The sequence below is a fragment of the Geotrypetes seraphini genome, chromosome 8 (genome assembly GCF_902459505.1).
Source record: "Geotrypetes seraphini chromosome 8, aGeoSer1.1, whole genome shotgun sequence".
Taxonomy (NCBI): domain Eukaryota; kingdom Metazoa; phylum Chordata; class Amphibia; order Gymnophiona; family Dermophiidae; genus Geotrypetes; species Geotrypetes seraphini.
Window position 1 is genome coordinate 79,964,345 of NC_047091.1, and position 27,624 is coordinate 79,991,968.

Below are 27,624 nucleotides of genomic sequence, written 5' to 3' on the forward strand. Positions count from 1 at the left end.
GAGGGGAGGAAAGATGCTGCACATGGGGGGGGAGAGAAAGTGCTGCTGCCGGTGAATCGGGCAGCACTATTGTCAGGGATGGAGTCGGGGAGTGTCGGGGACATTCAGGAGGGGCTTCGGGGGTCAATCTAACTAGGGCTTATTTTTGGGGTAGGGCTTATATTAGGAGCACCTTTAAAAATCATGCTAGGGCTTATTTTTGGGGTAGTTCTTATTTTTGGAGAAACACGGTAGACCTTCCCTCCCCTTCCTTCCCCTTCTGGTCCCCCTACAGGTCTATCTTAGGTTCCTGGTGGTCCAACAGCAAGGCAGGGCAGGAGCAATCCCTTTACACTCTTACCCAGCCGTCTTCATAGTGAAAAAATGACTGTCGCAAGATCCCTTGGCAAACTTCACAAGACTGCGAGTCTCACAAAGTTTGCCACGGGATCTCATGGCAGTCATTTTTTCACTATGGAGACTGTCAGGCAGGAGTGAAAAGAACGTCTGCCACAGTGCGCTTGGACACTCTAAGGAAAACTTTGGCTTACTCATGATCCTCTGCTTCGCTTTGGACACTAGTTTTTTTCACTGCTTCTACAGACGTCTTACCAGCGCTTTACTTAGAGTGTCCGAGTGCACTGTGCCAGACCTTCAAGACAGACTCTTGATAAAGGCACAGATGCCGAAACACTGCCCGTGTTGAGTCTATGAACTTGTGTAAGAAATTTATCAATAAAGTGACTTTCGAACCATATACCTATGGTTGATTACTTGACATCTTATCCTCACGACTCCATTGTTGTGAGTGTTTGGAGCGCCATTGGTAGATAACTATACTAAAGTGTACGTGTTTAACTATTAGCAAAGTATGCTAAATTTCTGTTATTTTATACAATAAATTAGGGGTTCACAAAATTGCAAAATGGCACTTAGCTGGCATGATAATTGCTCGATGGAGTCCTCTGTTTCACAATGTAGCTTCCTCAGGAGCACCTATCTATAGAAATGCTCCCAAATTCTCAATTTAGAAATGGAGGGCTCCGTCGAGCATTTGCCATGTCAGATAAGTGTTGTTTTTCAGTTTTGTGATAGCTATTTATTTAATGGAAGTGAGGAGGTTTTTCTGACTTATGATGGCTCTAATTTTGACTCTCTGTCCACTTGGGAGACTTTAAGCTCGTGAAGTGATTGAGTATCTGAAGTATTTTCCTCTTACACAATTTTTCGTATGATTAATATAATTATTACTTGAAAGGTGAATACATATAGGTGTGGGATTTACATTTTGCTTTTTGTTATTGAACACGTTTGAGTAAACCTGTCCATCTGGTTTGGGTTGGTAGTGAGTTAACCATTAGGTAGATAGACGATCATCTAGGGTGTCAGCTCCTGAGATGCAGCAAGGAGCAGCTGCAGTAAAAAAATTAAAATAATACTAGGTCCTGACAGTTCCACCATCAGCATATACTTTCACATACATAAATAGCAGGGAATTTTCAAATAGTTCATTTACCCGGGGAAAAGGCTTTGGAAATTTTCCAAAATGAAAAAAAGCCAAAAGAATGAGAAAACCTCTGCGTGTAAAGTAAGCGGGGGGAGGGGGGAGAAGGTGGGGGGGAGGGGGAGTAGAGGCAATCCAAGAACCTTCCGACAGTAAACAACTTTAGAGGATCAAAGAATAAAATGCAAGTATTAAAAGATCAACAAAATGGTGCCCAAAAGGCTATAATAAAAATAACATTACCCCAGGTACATTAGATAGAATGGAAGCCCACTGGGACAGTTAGGGAAAAATGCTTGAGTACCTGAATAATTTGTAATCCGCATAGAATTGTAAGATATGAGGAATATAAATTATTAAATTTAAAATTTAATTTAATTTAAAAATTAAAATTAAGGGCTCCTTTTACAAAGGTGCGCTAGCGTTTTTAGCGCACGAACCGGATTAGCACACGCTATAGCATGTGCTAGCCAAAAATCTACCTCCTGCAGTAGCGGCTAGCATGCGTGGCATTTTAGTACGCGTTATTCCGCGTGTTAAGGCCCTAACGCACCTTCGTAAAAGGAACCCTAAATTAAGGAAGTCTTATGACACAGCACTATAGAATGACAATGGACATGACACAGAGTTAGTGCTGTATAGTAACTAAGGCCCTCTTTACTATGCCGCAATAGAGGTTTCTACAGTGGCCTGGGAGCTAAATGCTCTGACGCTCATAAGAATTCTATGAGCAATGGAACAGTGTTGGAGCATTTAGCGCTTCAGGCCATGGTAGAAACTTCTATCATGGCTTAGTAAATGTAACTAATTACTGTACTTAAGTAAACATTTTTGATATTTTTATTTGTAAAGTAGTACAGGACAACATTTGTTATTTTTACTTTGACTGAAGTAATAATTTTGCCCATTTTTACTACTTTTACCTAGTTCCATTTGATACTTGTAAAACTGGGAACAGGGTTTTGCTATTGCAACAGTGGATCATTTCATCTTAAACGTTGCTGTTCAGTGAATATTGCCTATAAGAACAGTGGAGTTGCCTGTGTTTGAACTGGTTAGATGAGTTGGGTCACTTTAAAGAGGAGATGAAGCTGAAGCTGGTAGCAATTCTTGATGAACACACTTTGTAGTTGCGGTACTTTTATTTTTTACTCAAAATGTATTATTTTTTTATTTTTACTTAAGTAAATTTTTAATTTATTTTTCATTATACATAACAACGTACTTATAAACCGCATAACCATAAGTTCAACGCGGTTAACAAAAGATTAATAATAAAAGAAAGAAACACATAGAATTAATTGGATAAATACTTTAAGAAAAGAAAAGTTTTCATTCGGGTTCTAAAATGTTTGTAAAAGCAAGCGTTACATATCAAAGGTTGAAATTCCTTATCGTATAAAGCAGCCTGAAATGCTAGCGTATGATCCAAAGCTTTCTTGCTTTTACAGCCCTGAACAGACGGAAAAACAAACAACGCATGTGACCCTCTTTTTGTTTATAAGATGCTATAAGAAATCTATCAGTCATATAGATTGGAGCAATACCATGCGTAACTTTATAACAAAGACAGCTCAACTTAAACAAAACGCGAGCCTCCACTGGAAGCCAGTGCAATTCGCGATAAAAGGGTGTCACATGATCATATTTTCTCAAGCCATAAATCAATTTAATTGTCGTGTTCTGAACTAGTCTGTGGGCTCCTTTTACTAAGGTGCGCTAGCGTTTTTAGCGCAAGCAGGGAATTACTGCACGCTACACTGTGCGCTACGCTTCTAGAACTAACGCCAGCTCAATGCTGGCGTCAAGGTCTAGCATGCGCGGCCATGTAACGCGTGCTATTCCGTGCGTTAAAACCCTAGCACACCTTAGTAAAAGGAGCCCCAAGTCTAGCCATCTCTTTCTTGGTACATGTTTAATAGACTATGTTGCAATAGTAGAGGAGACTCAACAACAATGATTGAACCCAGAAATTTGAAAGTGGAAAACTCAAAATATTTTAAAATATGCATTTAACTTTACTTTTACTTAAGTACCTGTACTTTGAAATAGTACTTTAAACATCACTGCTAAGTAATATATTTTTAAATGTTACTGCAATGATTACTTTCATTTGAATGAAATGTAATTTTTCAGTAATGAGTAATATAATTTCTAGTTACTTTATATAGTTACTTTTTAGTGCCACCCATGTGATTTTCTTTACGTCACTAGGCCTATTATTGGACTGCTTCTGGTTTCTGGCAAAATTCCTTTTGAGTGACAATCTTAGATAACATAAGAACATATAAGTTGCCATACTGGGATAGACTGAAGGTTCATCAAGCCCAATATCCTGTTTCCAACTGTGGCCAACTCTGGTCACAAGTACCTGGCAAGATACGAAATAGTAAAACAGAAGAAGCAGTGGATTTTTCCAAGTCCACCTTAATAATGACTTATTTGGACTTTTAGGAAATTATCCAAACCTTTTCTAAACCCTGTTAAGCTAAATGCAATGAATTCCAGAGTTTAATTTTCTCTAGTTTGTTTTAAATCTACTAATTAGTATCTTCATTGTATAGTCTTAGTATTTTTTGGAAAGAGTAAACAAGCAATTCCTGCCTCCCCATTCTACTCCACCCAGAATTTTATAGACCTCTATCATATCTCATTTGAGCTGTCTCTTCTCCAAGTTGAAGAGCCTAGCCACTTTATCCTTTCCTCATAAGGAGGTCACTCGTCCCCTTTATCATTTTTGTTGCCTTTCTCGGTATCTTTTCTAATTCTGCTATATCTTTTTGGGCTTTTTGAGACTTGGTGACCAGCATGGTGACAGCAGGGTCAGAACTGTTGAGGAATGCAAAGAACTGCAGAGCGACCTGAACAAACTGAGTGAGTGGGCAAAAAGATGGCAGATGAGCTTCAATGTGGAGAAATGTAAGGTCTTGCACATAGGGAAGGGGGACCCCATGTACAGCTATACGATGGGAGGGAGGGTACTGGGGGAAGGCAACCTAGAAAAAGACCTGGGGGTATTGGTGGATAAAACAATGAAGCTGGCGGCACAATGTGCAGCAGCCTCAAAGAAAGCGAACAGAATGTTGGGCATTATCAAAAAAGGTATCACTACCAGAATGAAGGAAGTTATCCTGCCACTGTATCGAGCAATGGTGCGCCCACATCTGGAATACTGTGTTTAATACTGGTCGCTGTACCTTATGAAGGACATGGCGATACTCGAGAGGGTCCAGAGGAGAGCAACAAGGATGATAAAGGGCATGGAGAACCTTTCATATGCTGAAAGGTTGGACAAGCTGGGGCTCTTTACCCTGGAAAAGTGGAGACTGAGAGGGGACATGATAGAGACTTATAAAATCATGAAAGGCATAGAGAAGGTGGAGAGGGACAGATTCTTTAGACTAGCGGGGACAACAAAAACAAGAGGTCATTCAGAAAAACTGAGATTCAAAACGAATGCAAGGAAGTTCTTCTTCACTCAGCGGGTGGTGGACACCTGGAACGCGCTTCCAGGAGAGGTGATAGGACAGAGTAGAATACTGGGGTTCAAAAAGGGACTGGATGAAGGGGATTGCAGGGTACAGATAGAAGGGTTACTTACAGGACATTAGGCGAATATGGTATGAACGTTTTAGGTTAGAAGCACTTACAGGCTATGGGCCTGGGGGACCGCTGCGGGAGCGGACTGCCGGGCACGATGGACCCTTGGTCTGACCCGGCAGGGGCAATGCTTATGTTCTTATGTTCTTATTCGAGGTGCAGTTGCCCCATGGAGTGATACAAAGGCATTATAACATTCTCATCTTTATTTTCCATTCCTTTCCTGATAATTCCTAACATTCTATTTACTTTCTTAGCTATTGCCACCATCTGAGCTGAGGTTTCAACGTGTTCTCAAAAATGGCACCTAGATCCTTTTCCTGGGTAGTGACTCCCAATGTGGAACCCTGCTTCACATAGCTATAGGTGGGATTCCTCTTTCCCGCATGCATCACTTTGCACTTGGTCACATTAAACGTCATCTGCCATTTTGATGCCCAGTCTCACATAATCCTCTTGTAATTTTTCACAATCCTCTTGTGCTTTAGCAAATTTCAACAACTTGGTGTCATCAGCAAATGTAATTATCTCACTAGCTTTTCCCATCTCTAGATCATTGATAACATAACATACACATAACATAAAATTTTATTTCTATCCTGAAATTACCTTTACAGTTCAATGTGGCTCACAGAGAAAAAAAAGATGTATGTGATGGAGTGGGGATGGGTGGAATTGGGCAGGCCTGGGGGCGGGTCTAAGGGGTCTTGATTTTCCGAATGTAAAATCTGGTAGCCCTACTTATGCCTGCAGGTGTCATCTTTATGTAGGTACAGTAGGTTTTGGGTGGGTTATTGTGACATGTGTACCTGGGACTTTTAAATGTGACATTCACTGCAATACCCTCTACGAATGCCCCTCTGCTCTTCTCTGCTGGGCTCAGCCTGTGTCTGACACTATTAGAGGGGGTGCTGAAAAGTTCTCATCCCAGCCAAGAAGAGAATGACGTGGATATGGCTCAATCAATGATCTGAAACAATATCAAAACATAGAATTTTGTTCTTGCAAATTGGCACTTAACGAAATAACACCCTCTTCAGATACAGTGGCAAAATAACGCTCAGAATTTAGGAAGTTGGTTGGTTGGCTGGGATGAGAACTTTTCAGCATCCCCTCGTAATAGAGGCTACAATGTACTGGGGGGGATTCCACATCTTTGGTTGCAGGAGGGGGTTGGTGACCACTGGGGGAGTAAGAGGGGGTCATACCTAATGTGACCGTTTATTTTTTTCATCAAAATGGGACATTTACTGATTTTCAGTCCTGCCCCGTCCCCAATTTCTTCCATTCATTTTTCATGTACACACAATATCTTATTAATTCATAATGGTAACCACAAAATAAAATAAAAACCACAAAGCACACTGTATGCAGAAAAATGTTAATTATCATTTATATTCAGAGTTTTTTCCAAAGAGGTCAAAACGGATGACTTTATAATATGTAATATCACCTCAGTAACAACTATAGAAAAATAGACAAATATCGTGCAAAATATAGACAGCAGATATAAATTCTCAAAACTGACACATTTTGATCACTAAATTGAAAATGAAATCAGTTTTCCTACCTTTGTTGGCTGGCCCGTTATATTCCTATGTAGGGTTACCGGACGTCTGGGAAAACCTGGACATGTCCTCTTTTTAGAAGACTGTGTGGGTTCCTGGACAACTTTCCAAATCCCGGCAGTTTGTCCCCATTTTGGAAAGCTCCAGGCTCTGGAGGACTTTCAACAAGCCTTTATCTGCCATCATGTTTCTATGTTTCTGTTATTAGTGGGTTTTACTTACTATCTTGTGGTTCTCAAGGAGACAGCGGAAAGTGATAGAGAGTTAGAGGGCAGCCTGGATGTTTCAGACTTGTTGGAAGATTCACAACTGGAAACCAGGAAGGTGGCGAATGTTACGACGATCTTCAAAAAAGGTTTGAGGGGAGATCTGGGAAACTATAGAACGGTGAGTCTGACCTCGGTACTGGGAAAGATGGTAGAGGCACTGATAAAAAAAAACACATCATTGATCACCTTGATGAACACAATCTGATGAGGACCAGTCAGCACGGCTTCAGCAAAGGACGATCTTTCAGCACTTCTTCGAGGGAGTAAACAGGCAGATAGACAAGGGTGACCCGGTCGACATTGTATATCTGGATTTTCAGAAGGCGTTCAACAAGGTTCCGCATGAATAGAGCCATGGAATAGAGGGTGAAATACTCACATGGATTAAAAACTGGCTAGTGGATAGGAAGCAGAGAGTGGGGGTAAATAGACAATACTTGGACTGGAAGAACGTCACCAGTGGGATGCCACAGAGCTCGATGCTTGGACCCGTGCTCTTCAACATATTCATAAACGATCTGGAAATGGGTACGACGAGTGAGATGATACGAAGTTATTCAGAGTAGTGAAGACGCAGGGGGATTGTGAAGATCTGCAACGCGACATAACCACGCTCGAGAAATGGGCAGCGACATGGCAAATGAGGTTCAACGTGGATAAGTGTAAGGTAATGCATGTCGGTATCAAAAATCCCATACATGAATACAAGATGTCCGGGGCTGTACTTGGAGAGACCCCCCCCCCCAGGAAAGAGACTTGGGAGTACTGGTTGACAAGTCGATGAAGCTGTTTGCGCAATGCGCAGCAGTGGCGAAAAGGGTGAACAGAATGCTAGGAATGATTAAGAAAGGGATTACGAACAGATCAGAGAAGGTTATCATGCCGCTGTACCAGGCCATGGTACGCCCTCACCTGGAATACTGCGTCCAGCACTGGTCGCCGTACATGAAGAAGGACAGGTTACTACTCGAAAGAGTCCAGAAAAGAGCAACTAAAATGGTTAAGGGGTTGGAGGAGTTGCTGTACAGTGAGAGGTTAGAGAAGCTGGATTTGGAGAAGGCAAAGGGGGGGGGGGGGGGGGGGGGAGGTAGGGTTGGTGAAGAGGCTACAAAATAAACCTGTCAAGACATTTGAAAAAATTGGGTGGGAAAAGCGAATCAAATTGAACAACAACAACAAAAAAAAATCGATTTACTAGACAAAATCAAATCGAATTGAATTTTTTTTTCCAGAATCAGGCAGCACTAGTATATAGCCCTGATGGCGACTACCCCAACTTTATTGGTTGGACTGAGAATTTTTCAGCAGCCCCTCGTATTAGAGGCAAAATTATTAAAATCTGGACTAACTTCTTGTAATATAAAAAGATCATCTGCACAGTTAAAATTCAAATGTTTCCTGACCTTTCTAGAGAAACTCAAAAGCGTAGTAGAGAATTCTTTTATTGAAACCTGGAGTCACTTCACTGGGAGCGATGTTCTATCTAAGACATCCTTGCAAGTGTATTATCTGCCACCATTCAGTTAAATATGTCTATTTTGAACCTCAACAGTTAACTGCTTTTCTGGCTTTGTCTCGACTGGATAAAGAGAAACCAACAGCTCTATAGTTTATATAAACTGCTCATATCTCAGTTTTGTCTGTAATTTATCTTGCTATACTAATTTTCTTCTGCTAGCTAATTTGTAATCTTGGATCCATATTTTGAGGAATTGAGTTTGGTTAGTTGAAAATAATTTTCTTTATTATCATTTATCTTTAAAAGTTTGACTGAGATTTATATCAGTTATAAGTCATATCTTTGCTAACTTACTTTCTGTACAAGTGTTTACTTGGTATGTAACTTGAAAACTTATAAATAAATAAAATAAAATAAAATCACCTGCTGTATACTACCTTGAGTGAATCTCTCCATAAAGGCACTTAATAAATCCTAATAAATAAATAAATAAATCTTTCGCTTTAACCAGTTCTCCCACATAAGATGATGCCCCTTGACCCTATATCCACTACTCCCCAGATACCTGGCTTATGTCCAGCCTCCACCAAAACTGGGTCCCCCAGTTCGATGAAAAAATTCTTGTTTTTCTCATATTCCTCATCATCAATGATCTTGATCTCAATCAGTTTCCTGCAAAAGAAAAGAATAAACCATTGAGACAATGAGAACAGAGAGATGGGAGTGATTTTCATTATGAGATCAGGGATAAGTGTGCTTGGGGGAGGGATGAGGGTGAACATAAGAGCAGGAGGGTGAAAGAGTGTGTGTATGAGAAAATACAGGAGGATAAGAATGGGAGTGGGGTGGAGGAATGGGCAGATACTTAGTGTAGCAGCTTTGGGGGAAGGGTAATGAGGACCTGTAAGCAAAGCTCATTCAAAGAAACTCTGTACACCCCATATAAGAAGGACATTGAAGTCCAAGATATTTGACCAAGTTACAAGTGAATTTGCTTTTTATCACGGCTACAAAAGAAACCAGGGTCCAACCCTTCACTGCACTGCAAATGATCCCCTTTATATTGAGCTGCGTTATTTGGAGTCTGCAGTGTATTCCTGCCCACAGAGAAGGTGGAGAGCGAATAGACATTTATTCAGATAAAAGGCCTTGGAAATTGCCATCATTGTGGGTACACATATATAGAAACATGATGGCAGATAAAGGCCAAATGGCCCATCCTGTTTGCCCATCCATGGTAACCATCATATCTTCCTCTCTCTAAGACAGTAGTTTCAAACTCACATGCGGCCCGCCAGGTACTATTTTGAGGCCCTCAATATATTTATCATAATCACAAAAATAAAATAAAACAGTTTCTTGATCATATGTCTCTTTAGCTATAAATTACAATATTATTATTAAGGAAAGATTTATAAACTATAAAGAGTTTTACCTCATGCAAAATTGTCATTTCTTTAAGAAGACATTAACTATTTTTCTGAGGCCCTCCAAGTTACCTACAAATCCAAAATGTGGCCCTGCAAAGGGTTTGAGTTTGAGACCACTGCTCTAAGAGATCCCACATGCCTATCCCAGGCTTTCGTGAAATCAGACACAGTCTCTGTCTCCATCACCTCTACCATAAGACTGTTCCCTTACAATAACCCCTTTCAGTTTTGCCCACTGCATTTCTACTCCTTCTAGACATTCCCATCCAGACAATTCCTTGATGTAATCTCCCCATCCGAACATAGGAGACTCAGGATAGAGGATATGTGAAGCACAAGAAAGGACCCAAGGAGGGAGGATACTGGAGCTGGTGAGAGAACATGGGAATACAGGAAGCTAGAGAGGAGATTCAGGGTGGAGGGCAGAAAGACTGGATATTGGTTGAAGGAAGGAAGAAATAGGACTCATGATGAGTAGGAGAGAGGGTGATGAATAGAAGAATAGGAGAAAGGATCAGGAAGGTGAAAAGTTGGTAGAGGGAGAGCAGAACAAATTAGGAAGAGGAAACAGTACAGAAGACTTATGAAATGGTGTGTCTGAGATGACAGGAGATGCTGGAAGAGAACCCTGTGCTTGCGAGGGGGAGGGAAGCACAGGAAATCCAGTGAAACAATGTAGAATGAAGGGTATATGAAGAATGGATGAAACCAATGAGAAACATAAAGGAGAACAGGCTGGAAGAAGAGGAAGAAAAGAAACAGGGGAATAGAAGAGAAAAGAGAGATTCAAATACTTGCCCTTAAAGGAAACACCTAAAAAAAAAAAAAAAGATCTAGGAGGACACCAGAGACACAGAAAATCAAAAAAGGAATACAGATGAGCAGAGAATGAGAGAAGGAAAGAGATGCCGAGCCAAAGTATCGAACCAGAGAGGCCAAAGATTAGCACACCTTAATCTGACGGAAATTGGGAACTAATTAACCAGTGTAAAATTGCAGTCAATGTCTGCAGACCTGGATGTATCTTACATATAAAATTCACCTGTTGCAAACAACTAGATTTTGTCACTGTTTGTAGTGCATAAATAATTCACTTTTATGCAGGAGATACTTGACAACCCTGAGACTTATTTTTCCCCTATGGAGTGCAAAATATTCTGTGGTAATGAAATTCAAAGCACTCGCTTTTGGAAAAGTGTGCGCATTTTGGAAAGTGTGCTACTTCTAGCAGTACCGTTTTTCAAGAGAACAGTCTCACTGGTCCTTGCATTCCCCTCTCCTCCTCCTCACTTACTGGTGAAATCATGGGGAATAAATATCTGACAACCTAGGGGCCGATGCTCAAGGCCAGCGCTAAAACTCACAACGCAGAAGCCTACAACGCAGCACCATCATAAAATAGCTCAAGGGCGCACAAAGGAATCAGTAGGCAAATGATGTACACACTTAGGGCTCCTTTTACTAAACTGCAATAGCGGTTTTAAGCGCGGGCTTAGCGTGCACTGAATTGCCCCGCGCGCTAGACCTTAATGCCAGCTTTGAGCTGGCATTAGTTCTTGCCATATAGCATGGGTTTAGCGCGTGCTAAAATCCTGTGTGCGCTAAAAATGCTGTCGCAGCTTAGTACAAGGAGCCCTTAGTTCATGCTATTAAACTGACAGTAGGGGAGGACCATGCCTGGCACGTGTGCAAAAAGGTTCCGTGATAAATGTGCTCTTGTGCATATGTCCAAAGAAAACTGGAGATGCAAGCAGGTTTACAGGTTTCATTTATTTGATATACCACTATCTCACTTACTCCCTCTTTCACAAAAAGGTGCACTATGCTTTATTTTATTTTTTTATTTATTCAATTTTCTATACCGTTCTCCCAGTGGAGCTCAGAACGGTTTACTAAAAACGCTAGCACACCTTAGTAAAAGGAGCCCTAAGTGCTCAGAAAGTATCCAAAGTGACCAGATAACAATTGCAGGAACAAAGTACAGACCCCCACTGTCATATAAATCGGAATAAAAACATACATACCTGCCTCCAGAACATCAGCACCTGGCATAGGAAAGCCACATAGAGGTGGCTTAAGTAGTCTGGGGGGTGGGCTAATGAACCATAGAGAGGAGGACCCAGGCCCATAAGCCACTCTAACCACTGCATTCATGGTGGAACATATGCACCCACCAGACCCTCCTCAAATCCTACTGTACTGCCATTTAGGTGGCACCTGCAGCCATAAGGGCTATTGGGGTGATAGGTGGGTATAGTAGTTGTTTTTTTTTTGGGGGGGGGGCTTATCGTGACCTATAAGGGAGTTGTGGAAAGATGTTTTTGTGGTACCCTTTTTGTGAAGTTCACAGCAGTGCCCTGTAAGGTGCCCCATTATTCTGTTGCCATGTCTGGGTGGCCAGTCCTTCACTTTGTTGATCTCTCCCACGTCCATAAGGTCTTGTTCTAGGCATTTTGGACTTAGCCAATTGTTTGTCCAAAAATGTGGTATAAAGATGGATGACTTGGCGGTCTGGATGATCAAACAGCTGGACGTAGAAGTATACGATTCTCAAAAAAAAATATTTTGGACGTATTTTTGAGAATGGACTTTAGACGCTGCCGTCTTTGGATGACTAGCGCCTTAGGCCCAAAATGGACTTAGATGTTTTTTTTTATTATGCCGCTCCACGTATACTAAGTGGCTACCTAGGGCAGTATCTTCTGAGGATTGTTAGAAATGACTCAACATGATCGTGTTTCGGCCCCAAAGGGCCTGCCTCAGGAATCTGTATGCTGATGATGAACCAGTAAACATAAATGTTCAAAGTCTTCAATCGCAAATACTTCTTGGGAGTCATTCTGGATAGTAAATTAACATACTACCAACAAATTAGCTCTGTTGTTCAGAAATGCTTTCACAGATGCTGGCTAATGCGCTCTCTATCCAAAGTTTTCAAACCCTCTTTGTTGAATATACTGATACACTCCCTGGTTATATCTTGTTTGGATTATTGTAACGTCTTATACAATGGCATCACCCAAAAAGATTAGGCATCTCCAGATAATTCAAAACACCTCAATAAAGCTCATCGAAAATGCAAAAAAAATACAATCATGTTACACCGTATCTAATAAAGGCACACTGGTTCCCTATAACCCACAGAATAACATAAAACTTTACTCCTTACATTCAAAACGTGTTACTCTAGTCTCCCTGAATTCCTGACCAGTGTTCTCATCCCTTATACTAAAACATCATTGCGTATAAATAAATTCAGCTATCCTATTCAATCTACCATTAAGGTTTTGGGAATAATACTGGACCAGGGCTTGACTATGAAGAACCAGGTGGACTCTTTGGTCAGAAAGGGTTTCTTTACTCTTTGAAAGCTTCGGTCCATTAGGGCGTATTTTGATGTTTCATCATTTAGAGTTTTGGTACAGTCTCTTATACTAAGCCAGCTTGATTACTGCAATATTGCCTAATTAGCAGTTTCCCAGAAGAATATGCAACGATTGCGAATAGTACAAAATGCAGCAGTCAGGCTGATTTTTAGGTTGAAGAAGTATGATCACGCAACACTCTCCTATCGAGTCCTTCATTGGCTGCCAATGGAGGCGCGGGTGAAGTTTAAGTTTGGTTGCTTCTGTTTTAAGGCTTTGTTTGGTTGAGCTCCCAAATATATAATTGAGCTTTTCTCTTTTGCAACCAACAGACATAAGAGAAACTCACATCTGAATTTTGTTTTTCTGCCTGTTAGAGGATGTAAACTTAAACATCATCAAAATCTTTTTTCGTATCAAGCAGCGTTATGGGGTAAGGATATAGAACAATTGCTTTTGCTTACTGACACTTATGGGGAATTTAGGAGACATCTAAAAACATATCTGTTTTCGAAGTATTTAGGCAGCTAATTTGCAAAAATTTTATTATGCACTATTTTGATCATTTTAGTGTCTCTAATTATTGGCTTTTAACTTTTTTAGTTCTATTCTACTTCTTTTATTGTTTTTTTAACTATTGTAAACCGCGTAGAACTTTACGGCCTTGCGGTATATAAATTTATTATTATTATTATTATTTCATTTTGCCTCTTCCCTCCACTGGAGTTCCTTTCTACCCTAACTCTTGTTAACCGTGTCGAGCTTTACGAATGTAGAGATGATGCGGTATACAAACCTAAGGTTTAGATTTGATTATATTATTATGTTAAACATCTGATTTTGGAGACAAAAGTGTGTGCCGCTGTCTCTAGGTCACCCTCAGCTTTGTTGGTTGGACCTGAAGCTCTGTTCAGATTATCCCCCTATCTATGAAAATCTACTGTATATATGGTACCTTAGGTTAAGCACTAAGGCCCATATTCTTTTTTTGGCACAGAAATGTGTTCCAATAGGTGCAAGGTACTGAAACGAGCACGGAAATATACAGTACTTACATGCCCAGTTATAGGATAGCGCCTATGTATATCCATGGGCAACTACAAAGGGGGCGTTTCCATGGGAGGGGGCATGGATGGATCAGAGGCACTCCAGAAAATCTGCACACGGTATTATAGAATACTGCAGATGTGCACTCAACTTGCACTCCAGGATTCACAGCTGGAGTCAGTTGATGTAAGTAATTGCACCCAAAACCAGCCCTATGCATCTTTTTTTTTCTTTTTCTTTTGAATTGTGAAGGTCCTTTAAGTTTGCATAGAACAGAAATGCTCTATACTTTGATTCATCCTCTCTGGTGACTTCAAGGTATTCTAGAGATTAGTAGTTTTCAGAGGATGCCAAAAGGACTCCAATAGACTGCAACTACAGAGATCTCAGAAGCTGGAAACAGTAGAGGAGGCTGCAGAGAGTGCAGGGACTAGAAGTACCAGAGGGGACTGCAGAGAGCACGGGGACTGGAAACACCAGAGGGGGCTGCAGAGAGTGCAGGGACAGGAAATACCAGAGGAGGCTGCAGAGAGTGCAGGGACTAGAAGTACCAGAGGGGGCTGCAGAGAGCACGGGGACTGGAAACACCAGAGGGGGCTGCAGAGAGTGCAGGGACTGGAAACACCAGAGGGGACTGAAGAGACCGCAGGGATTGGAAATACAAGAGGGGACTGCAGAGAGTGCGGTGGCTGGAAATGCCAGAGGGGACGGCAGCAAAATGCAGTTAGGGCAAGAATTGAAAATACTGGAGCCCTCTAGTACTGCTTAGCATATAAGGCCACAATCTTCAGTGTGCAATAGCATGCATGTTGCGCAATGCAGTATATCCATCTTCTAGAGCTGTGTCGTGATAAAACTCCTGTGATTGGAGCATGGTGGAACTGCTTAAGGTCCTGCACTCACCAACCAGGATAGGGGTAGGATGGGAACATTTGTATCTGGCCTCATTAAGGAAAGACCAAGAGGCTCATGATGAAGAAACATTTTTAAATTATCAACCGATAAAGACCATGCAGTTTTTATCTGCTGACATTTACTATGTTACTATGTAAATGCCTGAATTAGGAAAAATGTCTGGAGAATAGGTGTCTACAAATAGAGGTATTTTGGATGAGGTAGGAGGGTTCATAAATCCCCAGGTGTCCCATCAAATGCTTTAATTCTACCCTTAGCTGCTTGATGGGGCAGGGCAATCTCAAAAATAGTTTCTTCTCCACCACCAGCCTACAGAAAGCAGACGACAGAGATTTTCTTAGAATAGGCCTTTTGGATTCCAAATTTAGGAAAGCGTAGCTCTGATGTGATCTTCCTTCTCCCTCCTCCTCACGCCCACAACTCATCTCCTTCCTGATCCCAGGCAGCATTAGATAACTCAGCTGCAGTGCTAACATGCTGCAACGCAGCTGCTCCCCTAGTTAGATTCCCAAATTTGGTCTTCTACAATCAGGATTAACTGAGGCTGAGGTGCTGAAGAGGTAGAAGCTCACACAGAGTCCTGGTGGAGGGGGAGGAGGATCCCACAATTATCATTAATACCAATAGCCAAATTTTGGGGATGACAAAGGAGCTCTGGAGTGTGGTTCCTGGCTAAATATTGTACCTGGATTAATGGTAGAGCTGCTAAGTTACCCAGATCCAGGAGGGAGACATGTTGGCCAGTCCTGGTTTTTAAAAGTATATTAATCCCAAAGCAGTGTGGTATTTGTAGTTCCTTATTCTTAGGGTTACCATATTTCCCCCGGACGCATGACCCCGCCCTGTCCCCAGCCCACCCCATTCCACCTCCATCCCCGCCCCATTCTGCCCCCTCAGTCCCTCCCCCCAAGCCTCCTCTCTTCTTCCAGATGAGATTCAGCCACGTCTGGAGGGTCTGGAGCATGCATGGATGTGTGTGACATCATCTGCGCATACTTCGAGGCCCTCCAGATGCGGCCGGGGGTTCGTCGAGACTTTACAAAATCCAGACAAATGCCGGGTTTTGGAAAGTTCGTCGGGGACATGTCTGGGGTTTCTCAGACATCTGGTAACCTTACTTATTCTACCCATTAAAATCAATGCTGCAGGTCACATAATTCATCAGGATGAGGTTGGCAGAAATCTAGGAGTGGCCTAAAATCTCCCTCTTGGAACTGAGTAACTTGGAGGCCTTGTAGTGGTGAGAAGTAAGATCTGTTAGAATAGACTCAATAGAGGAAAACTCCCCGGGTAGTTGTGAATCAAGGTTCTGTGGTATCAGAATCCAATCCCTGATTCTAAGCAAACCCACAATGACAGATATACATATAATACCACCATGTAGACATTCATACACACTTACACAGCATCCTTTGTATTCTCTCAAAATTCATAAATGGATCTTAGCTTACAAGATGTTAATTATTGCAGTTAATTAGCAATAATTGAAATTTGCACACACATCTCCCGAAACCATTTTGATGACAGCTTTGCATGGGGCAGGAGCATAGAACGATCAATCCTGCCCCACGTCGTTGCTAGACTACCAGGTAAGGTCTGGGAAAGGTTCAAGACACAGGAGAGAGGCGGGGGTGGGTCTGAGCCAGCCCTAAAAATTATCTGCGATTTTTCAATATTTGCAGGACGGCTCTGCCCCTAACCCCCACGAATATTGAGGTTCTGCTGTATATGATATGCCAAGGAAATCAATCTTCTCTGTGACTGCTCCATCACTATGGAACACAATGCCCATGTACCTTTATGAAGAACCCTCTTTAAATAAATTCAAATCCAATCTACAAACTTTCTTATACAAAGATGCATTTGACCTTTAAGTTTCAAGTTTAATAAAAATTTGTATACGGCCTATCAGTCTTCTAAGCGGTTTGCACATAATAAAATAGGGTAATATAACCACATTTACATACACCATTTTATCAAATGATTTCCTCTCAGATTCTATTTCCCATCCATTTGTGTTTCTCATTTAATCTATTACTTTTCTATCAATTATTGTATTTCACCCCCCCCCCCCCCGTCTTATCTCTTAAGTATGTCTTGGTGATTGTCTACAACTCTACATGTATATTGTGTACCCCTATTTATATTAACTTTTAAACTATGTACACCGCTTAGATATTTGATAACTGGTATATCAAATGTTAAATAAACTTGAGAGACACTAGGAGCCAAGATGCAGGAAGCAGTAACCCTCCCTGCTGCGGAAGCCCTGAAGACAAGCACAATTGTACATTTAGTTCAAATCTAATTTTCAAGCAGAATCATATTTCCTGCAATAAAGAACTTTTGAAATTTAACTGGAACCAATTGGTGCTGAAATCTTAGGCACTTATTCTGGTCTGTTTCTGGTAAATTCAATCAAGTGTATATGGGGCCCTGAGAGAGGATATACTGTACAGGAAGAGAGCACCAAAGAGAGAAGGAGTGAGAGCGACATCTCTCCCATCACTATCAGGGGTGCCACTTCAGCCCAGGTCAGTCAAACAGGCTGATCCAATCCTGGTTTTATATCATGGTTTGCTTGGATTGGTATCGCCCCTTTGCTTAGGGAACTCAATGGAAAAAATTAGAGCTCAAATGCAGGCATGTCAAACTGCAAAGGCAGAGCTCGATGGGTATCTTCAGTCAGTCTTTGGGTGAGTTGGCAACGCCCAGGCCCCAGAGAGCGAGAGATATCTTACAATGTACTGAAAAAGACAAAGATCAGTCAGTACTCGAAATGGTCCCAGTACTGGGATCCGGGTCTAGTCTGATTAAAAAGATCCTCCAAGCACATATCTGTACCTATTGCACCTTATAAACTCCAGGAGAATGCTCTTGCAAAGAGCATTATCAGTAAATTTGAGAGATTGAGATTACACTTTACCTATCCAAGCTTACAGGATTTCCTCAATGAATATGCATTGAAAGCAGTGCATGCACATAGATCTCATGCATATTCATTGGGGAAATCCTGAAAACCCGACTGGATTCGGCCCTCAAGGAGGGACTTTAAGGACCCCTGATATGCACTATGCTAAAGGCTGGCGTAAATGTTGGCTGGAGGCGGAACAGGGCGGGGCTGGGGGCAGAATGGGGCAGTGCCATGCATCTGGGTTTGTCCATTGTTAAATATGGTAACCCTAGGACAGTGGTTCCCAAACCTGTCCTGGGGGACCCCCAGCCAGTCAGGTTTTCAAGATATCCCTAATGAATATGCATGAGAGAGATTTGCATATAATGGAAGTGACAGGTATGCAAATCTCTCTCATGCATATTCATTAGGGATATCTTGAAAACCTGACTGGCTGGGGGTCCCCCAGGACAGGTTTAGGAACCACTGCCCTAGGAGATATTCAGAGGCATTACCCATGTGGAAAGAGTAAGTTGCGTCAGACGGGGGCAGACCCAGGCAGAGGAACAGTGCTGAGGAAGTCATGGGCAGCGATAGAGAATCACTGCCGTGCTGGCAACCTCCTTGCATTTTTACAGGTAAAGGGGACTTCGGAACCTGTCCCTCACCTCAGCCTGCTTTTCTTCCCCCTCCAAGAATGGATTGATGGGACAAGGTCTAAAGCCCAAGCAAGGATGGGAAACAAAGGTGAAAAGGGTCAGCAGTAGCTTGTGGATCTATTAAGCAAACAACCTGAAGAAACTGCTATTGTTTGCATATTATAAGTTCATTTACTATTGTAACCTGCCTTGAATCATCTTAATAGTTGAAGCAGGTTCTAAGTACCATTTTAAATTTTAATTAAGGGTGCTAAGGAAATGGGAGTGGGAGGAGGGACCCTCATGGCTTGGTAATACCTGAAATTCAGGCATCCTTAAACCTAATGAACTGTGGATAGCAGTGGCAGCCGTGTCCCAATGAGGACGAGGAGATTTCAGGAAGGGTCCATGGTACCCCCCCTCCCCCTCCTCTCAGAGCATCAGTCTGATGGGAGGGCTGAAGGAGCTCAAAGGTCAAAAAGCACAAGCACAGGGCCTTCGTTATATGGTGTGTATAGTACACCAACAAATCCGCCCTGACAACTGTGTGCACGGACAAGTGCGCGCACGACAATTGTGGCCCATTAAGGATATCTGGAAGGCCCTGATTTGCTCAGACTCCTCAGGCCCCATCCCATTCAGTGCACGCATTTGTCCGTGTATGCAAATGTCGGGGCGCAATTGTCCTGTGCGCATTTGACGGGTCACTGGTGTGTACTGGTGGAGAAGGGTGGCACAAGTGTAAGCACAAGCCCCTGGGCTCTAGAGTCCCAGATAGGGTTACCAGATGTCCGTGAAAACCTGGATATGTCCTTTTTTTAAAGGACTGTTTGGGTGTCCGGAGGATTTCAAAAACCTGGTGGTTTGTCTGCATTTTGGAAGTCCCCGACCTCAGGGCCACATCTGGAGGGCGTCTGTGCACACGCTGACATCAACGTGATGATGTCATATGCATGCACACAAGCGGTCCTCTGAGGGGGAGGGACTGAGGTGGAATGGGGCGGAGCTGGAGGTGGAACAGGGTGGGGCTGGAGGCAGAAGAGGGCAGGGCCAGGCATCCTCTTCTTTTTTTTTCTTTTTTTTTAAATAGAGGAAATCTGACAACCCTAGTCCCAGATATGCCACTGCACATATCAAGCTTCATAGTGGAGGCCATCCCATATGCTGTTTTGTCTCACTACAGGACTTATGCAGAAAGCAACCACAAACAGAAGTGTGCAGCTACTGCGAGGCGTATGCGTAGGTTACTGGGCACCCACTGGAGCATTCTATAAATGGCGCTTGCATTAGGCACCACTAGGTGTCCTAATTGCAGCCATCTAGTGATGCTTAAGTTCAGGATCCGTGCCCAATTTTTATTTTTTAATTGAACACTCAAGCAGCAAAACTAGACTACCAAGACTCCAATTTACTGATTACGACCCCAGACTACAAAACCTTCAGAAAAGAAATAAAAACCTTGCTATTCAAGAAATCCTTAAAGACAAACTAACACAGCAAGAATCATCTCAACCCCCAACAGCAACCCGCTCCACTCCATAATACCACGGGAAATGTCCAGATAACTCCTTATGTAATCCGACTTGAACCGCAAGGTAATTGCGGAATAGAAATCACTAATGTAATGTAATGATAATTGACCATGCCAATCAAAAAAAAACTCCAACAACATTAAAATCAGTGTATCACAAACTGTGTTCCGCGGCGAGATTCTGGGTGTGCCGCGAGACGCTGGCGAGGAGGAGAGCGCCATTGCTGTCTGACTGACTACAGGACATGCCTCTCACGCGCGAAAGGCATGTCCTGAAGGCAGTCAGCTGGCACCTATGCCTCTTCTCCTCACCGGTGTCTCGGTGACGGGATAATTGCGCGCCAGACACCAGCGCGCCGACAATTCGACGGAAGACAGAAGCGCGCAGGGGAAAAAATAATTTTTAAAGAGCTCCGACTGGGGGTTTGGGGTGGCAACCCCCCACTTTATTGGTTAGTGTTCGCGCTGCCATTGCGGGGGGGGGGCATGGGGGGGTGAAACCCCCCCATTATAGAGAAAACAGAACTTTTCCCAAAAAAATCAGAAAAAGTTCCGTTTTCGCTATAATGGAGGTTTCCAACCACCCGAACTCCCCCTCCAACAGCAGCGCGAACACTAACCAATAAAGTGTGGGGGGGTTGCCACCCCAAACCCCCCATCGGAGCTCTTTAAAAATTACTTTTTTCCCCCGCGCGCTTCTGTCTTGCGCTGAATTGTTGGCGCTGGATTGTCAGCGCGATGACGTCTTGCGCTCCACTGTCTATGAACCGGTGTCTCTCCTCTTCTCCGTGTCTCTCCTGCTCCAGCACCCCCCACTGGCGGCTCAGGGCCCCGTCTGGAGGGCCTTCGCGCATTGTGCAGACATCGACGTAATGATGTCACCCATGCATGTGACTCCGTCATGTCGACGTCCGTGCATTTTCAGCTGCCCTCCAGCTGCAGCCCGGAGTTTATTCCGCCGCCGAGTAAAAAAGGTTGCGGGACACTGCATTAAATAATCAATTTAAGAGTCTGGTATCGAACTCTTAGGATGCCTAGCGACGCCTATGTGGAAGCGCCCTCCCACACCTAAGGATGCCTAAGGACGCCTATGTTTAAAAGTAGGCATGGTTATGGGCGGAGAATAGGTGTGGTTGACTAAGGCGTTATTAGGCATCTGACATAGGTGCTGCCAAATTAGGTGAGTGAATAGCTGGCCTAATGGAGCAGCGCCTATGTCTAGGATGCCTAGCAACACCTAAGTCTGCTTAGGCATTGCTAGATGTGATTCTGTAAACGACGCCATTTTTTTGATTGACAACCACGCGTACAATGTAGATACCGCTCAGTGCTATTTATAGAATCTGGCCCATAGTGCACAAAGACTTCAGTGCAGAAGTTAACTCATGTGGTACACATAGGGTTACTATACGTCTGGATTTACCCGAACATGCCCTCTTTTTAGAGGACTGTCTGGGTGTCCGGGCAGTTTTCTAAAATCCACCAGTTTGTCTGGGTTTTGGACTCTTTCTGAGTCCAGCCTAATTTTTTATTTTTTTATCTGGGGGTGGGGTGGGGGGGCAGGCAGAATGAGGAGGCAGCCCATGTCACTTGTGGATGCGAGCCATATCAGTTGCGGTCCTGCAGCGGGTACCGGTGGTCCAGGGGTAGAAGCTCCTGTTGCGAGCCACCGGAGGATCATTTGGTGCTGGCTGGAGGTGGCAAGAAAGGCTATGGCTCTGCCTGAGCTCGGGGCTGCGTTTGGAGGGCGTATGTGCATGTATGTGACTTCATAGCATATGTGCTTTGCTCGGAGGCCCTCCAGATGTGGTCCAGAGCTCAGGCAGAGCTGGGGACTTTTCTTGCCACCTCCATTCAGTGACAAATAAGCCTCCAGCAGCTCCCAATACGAGCACCTACCCCTAGACATGACTGTGATTTATGAGGCTCCCACCTGTGGGTGACCCTCACTGCCACCAGAGAGGTACCCATTCCATGGGGGGGGAGGAGAGGGATGGAAGGAGAGGTGGCCTTAGTGTTTGTGGGGGCATGGCTGGGGGCAAGGCCATTTTTCCTGTTCTTCATCTTCAGAAATTTGGTAATCCTAGGTACACAGTATGTTTAAACACATGGGCGGCAATGAGTCCATTAGATTTTCTGCTACAATACACAGATGTAAATAGGGAATTTTAAAGCATATAGAACATGCAAAATTTACCACCAGGCCTGAGGCAGCATAGACAGGTTAGTTGACAAGAATTTAATGTCCGTTTTGAGGATTTACATGCACGTTTTTTCTTTTTCTTCTGCAACCATAACAAGTACCTGTAACTTTAAAAGATAGAATGGGAGATAACAGCTTTGTGCACGTCTAAAGAAAACAAAAGTGCCGACACACATCTGTGTGTGAACCGGATTGTTGTTCTGTGCACAAATATCAACCTCACAAAAATGCCATGTTCAAGACATTTTTATAGGGCTAATAGTTGCTTGCATTATTTTCAATGAACTATGAAAAGAGACAGACTGACTCTGTAATCAACACAACCTAAGAGGAGGGCTCGCTGTACAAAAACTCAGCTCAGAGAAAAAAAACTGAAGAGGGAGAGGTAACCCCCTCTTAGGGAAAGAGTTTATCTTCCAATCATCGCTTGATCAATGTTAAAAGTGAGTCCAGCTCAAAGGTGTAAAAATATCTCAACTGTGTATATATATCTCTTAATTAGAATACTGTATGCACTTAGGTCAGAAAAAACTTCTTGCATTCAGGTTGCCACTAACAACTTTAACTGCACTTAGCTTGGTTGTAAAGCATAAGAACATAAGAACATAAGCAGTGCCTCCGCCGGGTCAGACCATAGGTCCATCCCGCCCGGCAGTCCGCTCGCGCGGCGGCCCAAACAGGTCACGACCTGTCTGCATCACCAGAAGGGGCTCACTTGCCACCTTGTTTTCTCATTTAAGTCCTATCTTCCCATCGTAGTCCTAACCCTCCGGTCTTGCACATGCACGACCTGGTTGGGTTTCTATACTTATTACCTGGTTAGCTTTCTATACTTGTGTTACATCCCAGCTCCTCCCTCAGTATCCCATGATCCCTTTATCCCTCAGGAATCCGTCCAATCCCTGTTTGAATCCCTGTACCGTACTCTGCCTGATCACTTCTTCCGGTAGCGCATTCCAAGTGTCCACGACCCTTTGGGTGAAAAAAAACTTCCTTGCATTTGTTTTGAACCTATCTCCCTTCAGTTTCTCCGAATGCCCCCTCGTACTCGGGACCGTGTCGGGACCCTGATGAGTTTTTGCTTTACAACCAAGCTAAGTGCAGTTAAAGTTGTTAGTGGCAACCTGAATGCAAGAAGTTTTTTCTGACCTAAGTGCATACAGTATTCTAATTAAGAGATATATATACACAGTTGAGATATTTTTACACCTTTGAGCTGGACTCGCTTTTAACATTGATCAAGCGATGATTGGAAGATAAACTCTTTCCCTAAGAGGGGGTTACCTCTCCCTCTTCAGAGTTTTATTTCTCTGAGCTGAGTTTTTGTACAGCGAGCCCTCCTCTTAGGTTGTGTTGATTACAGAGTCAGTCTGTCTCTTTTCATAGTTCAGTGCCTTTTCTGACTCACAGTTACTTTGTCCCTGCTGAAGTGGAATCATAGTTGCATTATTTTCAAGGCACTGGCTAACCAATGTCCATCATCAATAAGTTTAAGGTGTCATGTACTTCACATCACAGGCTCCATGAGACTCAATACAAGCAAGGCCTTATATCCAACTTTAAAAAATGTCAAATATAAACAGCATTGTGAGCACACCTTTGATTATTTGGGAGCTAAAATCTAGAAATTAGGTCTATACCTTCTTACTGCTCTTTTTGCACAAATTAATTTTTTTGAGAAATGGGCCTTGCTCACTACATGATGTCTTATAATGCTATCTTTAATTTCTAGTTTTTTTTGTCCTTATTCACTCTTTGTTCTTAATTTACTCTTTGTAAGCTCATTGTCATTTTTTGTAAACCGGTTTGAATCCTGTTGGAGATATAGCGGTATATAAGACGCCATTAGCATTAATATGCAAACAACATTCCAGTTTCAGCGCGGACTTGTACTGTCACTTCCGTTTTCTCTGGACATGCACGCAGTGAAGCTGCCTTTACCTGCATGTCTCCACCAGGTTTGCCCTGATTAGTATGCATGTTCTGCACCCTTTGAATTAACATCTCATTAGCATGCTGCATGCCTGCAATTCATTTTCTCGCTAATTTTGTGTGTGGAGCAGAGGAGTGGCCTAGTGATTAGAGCAGCTGCCTGAGCACCCTGAGGCTGTGAGTGGAGACTGACACAGTGACAGCATTTGTCCCCATGGTTAACTAGGGGAAACCATCCCCATGTCATTTTCAAAGGAGAGAGGGAAGAATCAGAGTATGAATGGGCACAACCATTGACCCTCAAGCCTTGCATTGAAGAATGCTGGTGTGGAAGGTTGAGATAGACACTAAAGAATGACACAGGATGGTTTCCCACGGTTATCTGTGGGGAAGGGGGCATGTGTTTGATTCCCACCGCAGCTCCTTATGACTCTGGGCATATCAAGCCCCAGTCACCTTTATCTTTCAGGAGACTCAGCCATCAGCATGTGGCTTTACTACGTGATTTTCTGCATCAACCTTCACATGTATAGACTCGTCTTTCAGATTTCTCTACAAGAAGAACTACAGGACCCATCATGCAACAGGATTATAAGTAAGGCAGTCTTAGCCTGTCCACTATAACATGGGGCCATCTAGTCGTTCCACTTCCTAGAATCTTTTGCATCTCTGGGCACGGTGTGTCCCTGCTGCTTCTCCTGTCACCAGGCTTGTGCCAGCACTTCTGCCAGGTTCCATCCCCCTTCCCCACTAATACTACCATGGCTGCTTGGTGGACTGTGAAGGCTTTGTTTTCTCACCAATTTCCTCAGGTCTGCGAGAGGCTCTACTCACAGAATGCCAATGAGGAGGGTTTATCTTAAGTGGACGTGACCTGTTTCCTAACAGCAGTTCCTTGGGCAGGATCCAGAGAACCTGTGCCCATTGCTCTGAAGCATTGTTTCCTCTGTCTACCCTGGTGCTGCCTAGACAGCAGAGGGTCACTGTCCCTGTCAGCCAGCTATTTCTTCTCTCTCTCCCCCCTCATCAATAATCTACTTTTCTGCCTTCCTTTGTCTGTCTCTCCTGATAAATGCTTATTTCTTTTTTTTCTTTGCCCCCCCTAAAAAAAAATCTGTTTATCTCTCTCTCCCATCTCCTCCAGCTGGAAAGGAAGGGTCTCTAACTGAAGCTGGGTATTATCATATGGACTATACAGAGTTATTCTGACTTGAGTTTAAGGTAATTATCTCAAGGTCATATCTAACTATTGTATGGGGAAGGGGGAGTGAACTTCGGCTTATTCTAAAAATAGGATCACATATGGAAAAGGGCAAAACCAGAAATGATTTATCTCATATGGACTTTTTTAACGACCTTCTATTTCACTCTTTGTGTTAATTCCTCCTTGACCCACTTTTCTTAGGAGCACATATACTCTGGAAAGCAGTCATCAAATACCCACCCTATGTGCTGTTAGTAAGGCCTTCAGGAAAGCAGGGCCACATACTCACACAGTCTCATCGTTCTGAAATTCCACCTTTCCCATCATGTCCTCGTAGTCCTCCCCAGCCTTGGCAGTGCCCTCGATGGTCTTGAAGGGAATGATCACTTTCCCTCGTGCGCCAGAGGTCCTCATGACCTTCACCCGCATAACCCCAATGCTCTCGCTCACTCGGGTGGAATTGCTTTCAAAAGTAAAGATGCCGGCGTGATCATCATCAAATATGGTGACAGTAGCTGTCTTGGCAGAACCCAAGCAGGCCTTTGGAGGTGCCTCATTCGACTCCACCCCCCCATCCATCCACAGAATCCGAACATTGCTCAGGTGAATGTAGAAATACTCATCCTCTTCAAATATGTCATCGTCAATAATGCCAATTGTGATCTCCTTTTGGCTCTCTCCAGTCTTGAAGACCAGGGTACCCTCAGCAAACTCGTAGTCTGAGCCAGCATTGGCAGTGCCGTCTTCCGTTTTGAAATCCACCTTAACAGTATGGTTGAGATCACCACCTTTGCGGACGACAGTGAGTACTAGGGAGCCACAGTTCTCAAAGCACTGGTAGTGAGACGGTTCGAATAAGACTTTGGTCACTCGTTCATCCTCATCTAGTCGGACCTCCTGCATGCTGATGGCTTTCCGTGCCTGGTCGGCTGCGTGTTTCTTAAGGATGTTGCCAGCACCAATCATCATGCGTGTAGCCTGGATACGGTAGAAGGCTCGACTTTTCTGCTGCTGAATCAAGACTTGGTAGTTGGCCATTTCAATGAGTTGCTCCATATCTTTCTCTGGGTACTTCTGCTTCATATCCTTAAAAGTGCGGGCCATATCTCTCCTAGCCTCATCCTCTTGATCCTTGTCTTCTGAGGTGACTAGGATCCCATCCATGGCCTCCTTGTGAGAACTGTCCATTTCAATGTCCAGTTTGGGAAAATGTTCTTCTCCTTCTGTTTCAACGATAAGCCCTCGGTTCTTATCAGCCCAATATTTCTTGTGGACATACTTGTAAAATAGAAGCCTCCGATCAGCAAGCCAGGCCTGGACAACACAGATAGGGAAAAAGAGGAATGTCAGGAGCCCCTCCCACACCTCTACCACACCAGGGGAGAACCAGGCTAGGATCAGGTACAGCCAAATATAGGCGAAGATACTCCAGGCTGCTGTTACGAAGAAGACCCGCAAGTGTTTAATCTTGCGCGTCTCACCATCGGGAACCACATAGATGCAGATGGCAATGATGACAAACATGTTGAAAGCAGCACTGCCCACAATGGTGCTTGGACCCATGTCCCCTGCCTCAAAGTTGTGTCCAACAATTTCAATAATGGAAAGGAGGATTTCAGGTGCTGAGGAGCCCAGGGCCATGAGTGTGAGATTGGAAACCGTTTCATTCCAGATGCGTATGGTGGTAGTGCTGGTCTCGCCATTGGGCCTCTTGACAGTGATCTCCTTTTCCTGGGAGGTGATGACCTCTATGGATGCCATGAAACGGTCAGCGATGATGGACATGCCCAGAAACATGTAGATCAATGCCACAAAATATACAATAGCCCGTGCTACCTTGTCACCTGCAGAAGGGTTCTGTGGGAGCCAGACTGGCAGAATAACTCCCTCCTGACAGTCTGTAGCACTGTAACAATTAGTGCTCACATTCTTTGTATCTGCCTCGATGCTGACTTCTGTCTCGGACAAGTGGGTGTGAAAGAGGAGGGTGAGGACCAGTAGGGTCATTTGCCAGCATGTGGGATGCTTGGGTAAAGACATTCTGGACAACTTTTATCTGGAAAGGAAGCAGAAGGAAACTAATAAGA

At 43.5% G+C, this 27,624-nt stretch overlaps 1 protein-coding gene across 1 annotated transcript in view; it reads right to left on the reverse strand.

Annotated features, from left to right (window-relative positions):
- LOC117364438 (sodium/calcium exchanger 1-like) overlaps nucleotides 1–27,624 on the reverse strand; it is a 79,775-nt gene that overhangs the window by 31,132 nt on the left and 21,019 nt on the right. Inside the window, exons 2-3 of the mRNA XM_033953600.1 lie at nucleotides 25,827–27,593; nucleotides 8,945–9,051 (exon numbers count right to left, since the gene is read on the reverse strand). Coding sequence (XP_033809491.1) covers nucleotides 8,945–9,051; nucleotides 25,827–27,577 — 1,858 coding nt within the window. The 5' untranslated portion in view covers nucleotides 27,578–27,593. The remainder of the gene's footprint in view (nucleotides 1–8,944; nucleotides 9,052–25,826; nucleotides 27,594–27,624) is intronic.